The sequence below is a fragment of the Cyprinodon tularosa genome, unplaced genomic scaffold, assembly GCF_016077235.1.
Source record: "Cyprinodon tularosa strain WSP-4 unplaced genomic scaffold, ASM1607723v1 ctg629, whole genome shotgun sequence".
Taxonomy (NCBI): domain Eukaryota; kingdom Metazoa; phylum Chordata; class Actinopteri; order Cyprinodontiformes; family Cyprinodontidae; genus Cyprinodon; species Cyprinodon tularosa.
The window spans coordinates 253974-265494 of NW_024039373.1; the positions used below are offsets into that span (position 1 = coordinate 253974).

Below are 11521 nucleotides of genomic sequence, written 5' to 3' on the forward strand. Positions count from 1 at the left end.
ACTAAATCTAAACAGCATTTAGCCTTTTGGATGTTATTACACAACATCAACCCACACTACACATGCATTTTGAGGTTATTCTTCAAATAAAGATGAACTACAAAGGAATAAACGTTACATAAATATAGAGAATAGCTGAAGCTGTCATTTATAAAACCCAAAACATATGAAGGTGTGTTTATGACAATACAATGCAATGCACTAATAGGAAATGGAAACAGGAAACATCCTGCTTTGTTTTCCTACCTCCTTCTATACTACCTGCAGTATTTGGATACCTCTTATCCTTGCGACGGCTGAGGTGTTCTACTTTGGCTTAAGTTTCCTCACCAATTTACACAGTTTTGATGAACCCTTAGTCAGCCCAAGCCTTGACCCAACCAGGCTTTGTCCCCTAGCCCAGTTGCCATGGTAACCCAGCCAGACTCACAGTGAGCCAGGATTATGAAATCCAAAAGACAACAAATTAAGTCGGGCTTGGCAAACTAACCCTGGTTTATGGCATTTGTGTCTTCTCTGTCTCTGAGTTCTATTGTACCAACAGTTCCTGATTTTAAGCTTGGGGTTTGCACTCCAACATGCACTGACAGCAGTGGGACCTTATAGAGAAAGATGTTAACCTTTTCTAATTATGTCCAATGGACTGAATATAAAACAGTTGGACTCATCCCTATGAAGATAAGAAGAAAATGCATGCATTGCATAGCTGGCAAACTACTTTTGTATCTACTTTAACATTTAGAAAATTGTATTCCAGCCTTTGCAAAACACTAAGGTTTAGAAGTGAAAGATATTTTTAACAATGCACATGCAAAAAAAAAAAAAAACTACCTTAATTCCAAATGTAATTCTGTAAACAAAATACTGAATAAATTATCGCCTTTCAAAGGTGCAGATTTGCTAACCAGGTCACACTTTTAAACAAATAAACCACAATCTAAAACATTAACTTGTTTACCTACACCAGTTGCTGCAGGGGCTTTGCTTTATCACTCACCACTTCATTACCACATCCTGTCCTCCTACAACATCCCGTACAAGTGTGTTTCAATATATCAAAAGAAGCTGAATGTACTGAACATATCTGAAAAAATTCATTCAGCATGTAAAATATATATTTATGAGCTAGAATTTCACTTTGGCCCAAGTGGAAAGGTGTAAACCTTATTCAGTTTTTATGAGAAATCCAGAATTTTCATGTGAATGTTACATCTAATTATAAATAAATAGACAACATTTATATAAACTTATGTATTGAATAGTGAATAATGATCAAGACTATTTCAAAGTGTTAAACAGGTTGTTGGTTTCTAAATATGTCATGTTTTGCTTTAACACCTGTGTGAGTGACTTTTAGGAGAAAAGACTTTCCTTCCTTTCAGTTGAATGTAAAGATAGCTTATTGATCCTATAAGATCAGGGGCTTTCAACCCTGGGCCACATGAGCTCCTGTCCTCCATGTTTTTGATGTCTCTGCTTCAACTCGCCTATATTGAATACTTGCAATCCCTCCTCCACAGCTATGAAGAGGTTTAAAAAGGCCTTTTAATCATCATTTAATTAGGTGTGCTGTGTGGAGGCAGAGGAACACCTAAACATGCAGGACTGTGGGACTTAAGGATCAGGATGGGAGATGCCTCTTGCTGATGGTTCAAAAGGCCTCCTTCTGCAGGGGCAGGGTGCAACCATTTTTACATTACAAACCGGAAGGTGGGTAACTAAGACCACTTTTGAATTGTTTTATTTCAAAGCTTATGTCACTTTAAAGTGTTAATTTATAAAAATAAAAATTTAAAAGATCCCAACGTGCTGTTTGTCTAGATTGTTAAACACTATTTCCTTCCTATACACAATCAGCCATATTTTTGCTGATAAAGTTCTGTCAAATGCAAAGAAAAGCTGTTGGTTACTGTGGGAAGTTAGAGGGGTGCAAAGCAGACAGGTTGGCATGGGAGTTTGAGCAAATAGAAAAACCTTTCTTGGTGGATCCTGGAGACAGTTGTGACAGTCTGGGATGAAACTTGGATGTTTTGTTTTTAATCATACTGTATGGGAGTTCCTCAGGGTTCAACATTTGGAAAATTCATTTTCTCTCAAGATTTGATCAGCTTTACATTCAGCAAGTACTTCATTAAGTTTCTCTCCAGATTAGAATTACAGATTCCTTACATTATAATCTGAAATGTCACCATTTGCTTTTAAACCAATGTTTTGCAACTTTATTTTGTGTTTGGACACAGACATAGAAGGAGCCATAGCCAAAACAATGAGAATATCACTGTAAAGGCTGAAAATATCAGGGTTCCTATGTGTGTGTGTGTTAGTGCAAGTTGTGCATCTCTCCTGTAGAGGATCTTTGTGGAGAACTTGGGTAGCCTACACAGGTGAAAGTAATCTTGATAATCATAGTGCTGGGCTTAAAAGAGCACCAGAGCCTTCATTCAGTGCTGCTTTCTTGTGCGTTGAAGATGTTCGTTGCTTCCTACTCTCTTGCTTCCCTCGAGTATTTTTCCTGACGTTTTTTTGGTTTTGTTTGGTTTTCATCATTTTTGTATTTTGGATTTCTGTTTCCTTTGGACTTACATTAAACCATCCAAACTCATCCGTGCCTACTCCTCTCTGCATTTGGGTTGTCAAAACCTACACCCAACCTGACAGAAAAAGGGATGTTCCATACTTGTTAGATGAACAGTGCACATGAAAATAGTTCTGAGTTAAAGATGTATTAGTAAAAATGCATTTTCACTGGGTATAGAACAGACATAAAATCAATGGCACTTTAGAAACAGGTTTGAGAGTTAAATTTAGACGGACCATTATAGCTTTAAGACACAAAACCAGTAACTTTCTCTCATATCTGCATAATACATCACTTACTATAGATTAGTGTAACAAAAATTGTTTAAAGTTTGAATAAATCTGCTATATTTTTTGTATAAGTTTGTATAAGAAAACACACTTATTTTATAAGAAAATAATTTAATTTATCAAGTTACAATACCAAGTAGGTTGCAGAACTACATCTTAAAATTTAAAATAGAAGCTAAAATAAGAAGTACCCATGTCACAGTGATTGTAGGGTTTCCATTTGATCAATCAGCGAGTGTCATCTTTGACTACTTCCTTTGACATGAGAAGGACTTCCTTAACTCATCAGGCCTTCAAGTAGATTTAGTGAAACTCTCTATATAAGCGTACTTAGAAATGTGTGATAATGTTTTTGGTGTCTTTTTGGAATTGATGGAACATGTTTCTAATGAAACATTTGAGGTATTTTTAAAGTACGTAAAAATACATAGATAGGGTAGGGTTTTTGTCTTGGTATCTTCAGGACATGATTATGCAAACGTTCAAAGGTGCTCCAACTATAATGTTAACCTTATTACAACTTAGCTTTAACTTTTTAATAAACAGTTTCAGTTCACTTAAAAAACAAACAGTCTTAAAGTGAACTGAAATTCACTGTCTGTTTAAAATATACAGAGAGTTAGGTTTTGTCTAAGATGTTTCTAACATCATTAGTCACCGTCTATGTTCCCCAACACAAAACTACATAAACATTGTCCTTGTTAAAAATAATTTTCAACTAGTCCTCTTTGAATATATTTACTAGCCAGTACGTTTTCCCCTATGCTTCACATGGTAGAGATGTAGTAAGAATTGGTACAACCCTTGGTTTTTGAAAAATTTCAAATTTACCCAAAACATAAGCAAAATTGATTTCTGAACATATCTAGCAAGACAAATAAGGCTCCATGGCACATTTACATATATTTTTCTTAGATATAGTGATAGAGAGAAAAACATTTGATATCTGGAAACTTATCCTTGTCGTAATTGTTATGTCAGCATGAGGAGTTCTGTAATAAATGTAGCAGTGTTGCGAATTTAAGTACCTTTTCAAAAATGATCCTATTGGTCATAAAAGTCTGATTTTCCTTTGGACATAGATTTAGGATGAAATGTAAACTAGTCTTTCCATCGTGTGTGTAAAAAAAGGCCTTCACTTCCTCTTGTCCCTCATTTTCTTCAATTTGCACAATCATGCAAATTAGGTTATTTGGCTGCATACATAGTTTCCAAAATTGAGTCAGCTCAATGCACAAGCACTTTTTTTAAGCCATTTTATTATCTTGCTTCTCAGATATTTTCAGTTGTTATGTTACTACCCAATGAGAGAGGAGGGTTTAGACTAAGTTCTGTAGATTGAAAGACTTTGTTCAATTTTTTGGCTTTACATGGGTTTTGAACTGATATTAGCTCTAAAGGGAAGTAGACAAGGTTTGGGATACCGCTTTTGTCATTCTTTTGAGATAATTAATACTAAGTAATGTCAAATTATGTCTATGATGAGTGTATGAGAGATGTAAGAGTATGTGTGTGAGGTTCTTGAATATATTATTTCATATATAAAGGGTTTTATTTGCATTGCTATCTTTATCAGTGGATGCACTGGGTAGGTTTTTTTCCATACAATTTTAAAATGACAAAAAAGTGGCCACAAACAGATCTTTGTTTAGTCACCTGTCCCTCCCTCTCTGTCATCTCTAGTCTCTCTCTCTTTCTCTACGCTCCCCCTCACTGTTGTGGCCTGAGCGCTACAGCCACAGAAAGTGCAGTTATATCAGAGGTAACTGCAGCAACAGGTTGTTCTCCAACTGACAGATATTCTGAGGGATCATAATGGGAAACTGCACCTCAGGGTAGGTCCTCTCCTTCGTGTCATTTCATTATCTGAAAAGTAATAAGTCAATATTTGGCAAATGGGTATTGATACTTCTGTATTTCTATATGTACAGCTCTATATCCAGAAAAAGTATGTTAAAATAAGACTTATGTTGAATAATCCTTTTTATTTTAAACTGTTAAATGGTAATGTTAAAGGCTCCATTAACTCGCTATTTTTTATGAAATGTGTAGTTTCTGCTCTCAGCCGTTGTGCATTTGCTTTATCAAGGAAATAGCTGTTATGGTTAAAAATAGAACAGGTTTCAGTCGCTATCTTCTGAGAGAACCAAGTTGAACGTATTTGTATTTTTAGTTGCAGCACTATGAAGTGTTGTTCCCAAAATTCTTCCGAGTTAAAAATTTTAGTTTGCACTGTTGCCTGCATGGACAGTTGCTTTAAAACAGACTTGACAGATAGCCTGGTGTCTGTTGTTGAAAAAAAAAGGCTTCCTGTTGCAGTAGTCTCTCCGTTGAGCTGTCAAGGAAACTAGTGGTAAAAGTGGCCCCTCAAACTAATCCAACTAATGCTTACTCTATGGTAGTTCACAAAGGTAACAAGTTATGAGTTTTTGATTACTATAGAAGAAATGTATCTCTTGCAATTAAATTTCCTTGCCTTAGTGTGTAACCATTAGACCATGCCACTAGAACATATTAACCATGTGAGAGATTAATGTTGCAGATAATTCAACTTTTTAATGATCTACTATGGCCAGACCTGCAAAATCAGGAAATTGCTTATTATGGGCCTGTCTCTCAACCAGTGGCGGCCGGCCCATAGGGGGCGCTGGGGCACCGCCCTCCCTGATAAGAAGAGAGAAACGTAAAATATATTTTTAGAAATTAACTCATAAATGTCAGTTTTACTCTCTAGACTGTGTACCTATAAGCAAAACAAATTATATAAACTACATTTCCCTATCTACTGTCATTAATTTGTGGATTTCCACAGACAGACTCCTACCGTCTCTGTTCTGGAGGCGCTGATCAGACTGACCCACATTTGCAGAGAATCTGTCAATCATGTACTATTGCTAGGTGAATTTAATGGCCAATCAGCGTCTCGGAACTTTATGGTATTGGGGCGCTGAAAATACTGCGCTTTAACAGGCTTCTGAACCCAAGCGCAGGTGCAGACAGTTAGAGGGAAGATGGCGAATGTAACGACCGAGATGCAGCTTCCACCAAATTCGGTGAGATCCTTATTTATCTACCCGTTTGCCAGAAGAACATCCCTGTTGTAGGATATGAACATTTCATGTCATGGTTATTGTGACTGTGACGAATCCACCTCCTCGCTTAAAACAACCTCTCTAACTTTGCGCGCCACACACACATTCCTGTTATACTGTGTTTGTGAGGACCAATACACTCGCGCTGAGACCAGTAGCTCCATGAACTTAAAACACACAAGCTGTTCCTGGTTACCTGCTGGCATATTGAGGGTGCACACTTAATATTTCAGTGGGGTTAGCCACACACAACTAACTTAACTTAGCCGTGTGTGTGTGTGGGGGGGGTGTACGTGTTTATGCTACGGGGACTTGTCATCTTCAGTCTGGCTGCGTCTTTGCTGGGTTCAAACCCAGTTTGGTGTAATTGCATAAGTCAATGAATCTGTGTAAAAGAATTAAGTTGTAAAAATTATTTGTTTTTGTACATCAATTGTTTGTGGAGGTAATATATGGACAAAACTGATTAATGAGAAGAAATCAGAAATAAGAGAGCCTGATGTGAGGGGCTTAAACTATTTAATGAGGGCTGTGGGAAGAAAAGCGGCAATTTTTGTTTTCTGTTTCTTTGTTACATTGCTGGTAACTGGAGGGAGGCTGAGGCCCAGAGTATCTTGTACATGTTTAGTTTCTTTTGCACCCTGTTTTGAGTTTTTGAGCTCAATAAATCCCCAACACCGGTAATCCGACTGAGACTGGATTCTTGAAGGCCAAAGAACCCCGTCACAGTGACCCAAATCATCACTGTTACTGTTATTATATAGTAAATTAAATCATTACTGTTAAATTGTATGTATTGTCCAATTGTTTATTTGAATTCTTATTCCGCTGCTCTCAACATGACACCTCTAACATCTCAATAAGCAATACAGTAACGCTCTGCTCTAAAGGCATTCAGGAACCTAGAAGAAATAAGCTTACTGACATCTAACAGATTGGAAGGGCTTCAAAACTCCAGAAAACCACTATGAGCAAAATTAATTGCACATAGAGAAAACATTTCTGAACCCTTCCAGGCAATGTGAGTCTACTGAGTTCACAAAAAAAGCTCTGAACATCATCCAAAGCTCTGCGACCCTCTCTCCCCATTAAGGGATTTGTGTTAATAATTCAATAAATACTGGGGGGGGGGGGAATTCTGGGTTATCCCTGTAGTGTTGGGAGAATATTCTCTGTAATGAATTTTTGTGTAAAACCATCATTTCATCCTACCCACATACAAGCATGAGTTGTTACTGTAGGACCAGGAAATATGCCATAATTGATGAATGCATGAATTCCCTCTCCTGAATGAGAGTGTCCAGTCATTAGTCATTGACTTTAGGCTCAGGCACATTTCAGATCATGCAGCATGCTAAGGATTTTGCACATCAGGGAGTTCCTCTCTAAGCTTGAACAAGAGCAAAAGAAAAACAAGAACTATAACACCTGGTTGCAGTAATGACCACCAAAGATGGCAGAATCATTTAGGGGCCCATTGCTGTTTAACATAGAGGCAGTTTGGATTGGAGATACTCTGGAAACGTTATAAATTAGTGTATCGTTTAAAACAGTGCTTTTTACCTACTTATTAAGGTTATATTTGTCTAAAAATAAGACTTGTTTGATCATCTGAAATATTTAGGTAAAAAGTGAAAAAGCCAAATCTAGAATAAATCTATAGGATATTGTAATTTGCATTAACTGAAGTCTCATCGTGTCACTTTGCTTCTATTCCCAGGCTAAAGATTAAGAAAAAAGGTAAAAGTCTGGAAAACAATTACTTATTTGAACTTCAAAATATGCTATATTTAACTTACTGACATTTTCTCTTTCAGGACATGGTGCATCCACTGATGGAAGCAACGAGAACAAGGTAGACATCCTTACATATATTTTTGTTTAACATTTATATGCAAAACTTTCAGCTCTGCAGCAGTGTAGACATAAATGCCTCTGTACTTTTATGACAGTTAAGTCAATAGAACAGATTTGCATACTGTGTAAGCATAAGCGAGGCTTCTGTATATGCGCCATCACATTCAAAAAAAGAGCATGCACCATTCCACAAGGTAATTTTATTTTCCATCTCTGTGTACTGTTTCTTCTCAGCCCAGTGAGGATGTAACATATGCGTCCATCAACCACCCCACTGGCCACGGATCAAGACAGGAAAATGCTACCAATGTATACCAAGATGACAATGACTGTGACTATGCAACAGTTAAAATCCCAGAAGGAATTCCAGCAGATTCCCACTCAGAATCATCTAAAGATGAATGTGCAGACGATTATGTGCTCATGGGATGAAGGGCACTGAGGAAGATGAGCTCATTTGGACAAATACTTTTTCTCAGCGTGAAGGAGTTCCGCCGCTCATGAACTGTGAAAGCTTACAGACAAATCACGAATGTATCTAGATCATAAAAGATAAACTGTGGAAAAACTGAAAAGGCAACAGCCGGAACTTGTAGGGGTATTTAACTGCAAGATGGTAGTCTTCCTCTTTGAGGTTTTGCTGCTTCTAAAGGGATCAGGACTGCAAGAACATATCTGGAAGCAGTAATTTAAATAAGTTGGGACTTAGCTTTCGGGATTGGCTTTGACTCAAGTTGTCTACCAGCCACCCACAGTACTACCCATAGGCCAGTATATTTCTGCTGTGACAACCTTACTAAAAGTACTGGAGTTTCATACTATGTGACTGTTGACAAAAACAATGAAAAAAAAAAAAAGTTTTTGATGTGACCTAACTGTTTTCGTTAAACAGTTTGCCAGCCAGTTTGTAGCTCACCTATGGTAGTTGTGAAGGAGTGACATCCTATTCAGATTAAGAGAAGACAGGACTGCCTTCATTTCCTCTACTACCTTCTCCAGCCTCTTTTATTACAAGAACTTGCAAGAACAATATAATGGAAAATTTGAGCAGTAGCCTAGGATACTTTAATATTAAGTAAACAGCCTATGTCTATTTCACTCACCTTTATTTAGCCCCATCTGATACGGATTGATAATTTTTGAAAACTTTAACATAAGTCATGTTTTTGTGTTTAGTTTTTTTTTTTTTTCATGTGCTAAATTGAGCTGCACACTGCAATTAGTACGTCTTTAAGTGAAGCCAATGCAGGAAAAGCAGTCTGCAAGCGGAGTTAGTGAGAGTAATCTTTCTGAGACGCCTGAAGCCACTACAGGTAGAATTACATAAATTAAACATTGATAAATGTTACTCTACCTCTACTGCCAAAATTGCATCCTTGCATTTTACCTTTTATTACTTCAAAACAAATGTACAAAAAAACCCAAAAGATTTATAGATAGAAAGAATAACAACTGAGTTTTCTGTTTGTTTTTGTTTTATTTAAATTCTGCTGATGTGGGTGTTCCTCTGCTCTCAATCTATAAATATTCTGCAGCAGATGGAGGTTTGATCTTTATCTGTCTGTTACACTTAGTACTGTTGAAACAGAACACCCATGCTTTGCTCCACTTTTAACCAAAGTTACACCACTTCTGAAACCTCCCATCGAGCTGCACAATCAGCCTTCACTGATATTAATAGCATAGTCCGATTTCCTCTTGAATTCATTTTTCAATTTTTCAAATTTATCACAGAAGAGAATATAGACGTATCAGTATAGGAATAAAAGTACAAATAGCGTGTAAACTACACTCATATTTTTAGCCCCTGAAAAAATTCTACTCACTTCCTAAATATACTACTATGATTTAAATATTGTATGTACATGATGCAAGTTATTATGTGTATTGCATCTTGGAAGGGGAAATTATCATTATTTATTTTGGAGATGTTACCAAATAAATTAGTAAACTTTATTGTGGTATTTAATTTTTTTTTCTATAAATTAAAAAATTAAGCAGTAAAGGTTTTGAAATTTTGTTTTACTTCATCATTTAATTTAGGTTTATATTTAAACCAATTCACACCTAGAGTGATAATACGCTTGATCGCATATTAAAATTACTCAAGCCATTTTTCCTATCAAAAGGCAATTATCATTGGTTATTGTCTAAAAAAGCTGAGTAAAGAAAGTTAAATCAATAAGAAAGTTTTCTCTAAAATGACTATTATAAATTTAAGTGTTTGTTTTCTTAGTGTGGGGACACAAGTGGCCTAACTTGTAATTTCAATCATAAGAACAATGTAACACTGCGGGCCTGAATTTTCCCAAAACTTCTATAATAAAAAAAATTCTCATTACATTACTGTCATGATGGGTTCACTGGTGTGACCCAATTATGCAGAACACCACTGAGACGGAAACTGGAGTAAAAGGTTTAACAGAGTTTATTGACACAAGCACAGAGATTATGACTGGTTCTGGTTCAGGCCTGGGAAACTGGTTCACCGGAGTCTGCGTGAGAAACAGTTCAGTTAGCGTTGCGCATAGGAGTTTGATTCTTGACAGTTTCTGATTTGTACCTTGAGGGTTCTTGATTAAAGCCTTGAGAGGGAGGCTGTTGGATCTGGAGAGGATTTGATCAGCAGAGTCCGTAAGCTGCTTCAGCGTCTTACTTCTTAAGAATGAGTAGACCTTGGCTTTGAGTTTCCAGCTCTTGGTCCAGAACTGCATGGAAGTTCAGAGAGAGGCTTCAGGTTTGGCTCAGAGGGCAGGCTCGGCAGGTTAAGCTCTTCCAGAGCTTCACAGGAGAAAAACTGGTTTCCTGGAAGACAGAGACAAAGGTTAGAATCCAGTCTGGATTCAAAAGTCAACGAAGGTTCACAGAGATACTAGGCTTAGGTGCTAACCAACTGGATCAACACTGCGGCGTTGAGGCAAGGTCTGAAGACAGCTTAAGTACTGTGGATCCTCTGATGATGGAATGGGCTGCAGCTGTGCAGGAAGCTCAACTCAGGAGGATCCACGGCGGACTCTGCAGGAGAAAGGTGGTACTTCTCCAGCTCCCAACAGTACCCCCCCCTCAACGACCGCCCCATGGCGGTCCGGAAGACGTCGATGGACAGGAACGCTCATACTCCTCAATCAGGGATGGATCGAGGATGTAAGAACCGGGAACCCACTGGCGATCCTCCGGGCCATAGCCCTCCCAGTCGACGAGGTACTGCCAGCCGCGACCTCGCCGACGGGAGTCCACGATTCGACGGACGGTGAAGGCAGGATGACCATCGACTTCCAGGGCGGGTGGTGGGGAGTCGGATGGTGGGCACAGAGGACTTGAAATTACAGGTTTGACTTGGGAAACGTGGAAGGTAGGATGAATGCGGAGAGACTGAGGCAGTTGAAGACGTACGGCTGAAGGGTTGATGACCTGGGAAATCTTATACGGACCAATGAATTTGGGAGAGAGTTTACGAGACATTCCCTTGATGGGAATGTCTCGAGTGGATAGCCATACCTCTTGACCCACGGAGTACTCGGGGGCGGGGCGTCTCTTGGAGTCGGCAAAGCGCTTGGTAGTCTCAGAAGATCGATTGAGGGTCGTGATGGTTTCTCTCCATATCCGTTGGCAGCGTCTGATGTGCTGGTTGACTGACTGGACCGAAATCTCTCTCTCATCTGCGGGAAAAAGTGGAGGTTGGTAACCGAGACTGACCTGGAATG

At 38.2% G+C, this 11521-nt stretch overlaps 1 protein-coding gene across 1 annotated transcript; it reads left to right on the forward strand.

The window, feature by feature from the left end:
• The first annotated feature begins 4561 nt into the window (after positions 1-4561).
• On the forward strand, positions 4562-8674 carry si:ch211-214p13.7. Its single transcript, XM_038308015.1, has 4 exons — positions 4562-4703; positions 7681-7700; positions 7778-7815; positions 8052-8674. Exons 1-4 carry the CDS (start codon positions 4684-4686, stop codon positions 8247-8249), a joined length of 276 nt encoding a protein of 91 aa, XP_038163943.1. The 5' UTR covers positions 4562-4683; the 3' UTR covers positions 8250-8674.
• The last annotated feature ends 2847 nt before the right edge of the window (positions 8675-11521 follow it).

What these genes read in the sequence shown, in the direction of transcription:
- si:ch211-214p13.7 (XM_038308015.1), top strand. Translation starts at nt 4,684, where the DNA reads ATGGGAAACTGCACCTCAGG. An exon ending in ATGGGAAACTGCACCTCAGG is followed by an intron (nt 4,704 to 7,680) that starts GTAGGTCCTCTC and finishes TTCTATTCCCAG; the next exon opens with GCTAAAGATTAAGAAAAAAG. An exon ending in GCTAAAGATTAAGAAAAAAG is followed by an intron (nt 7,701 to 7,777) that starts GTAAAAGTCTGG and finishes TTTCTCTTTCAG; the next exon opens with GACATGGTGCATCCACTGAT.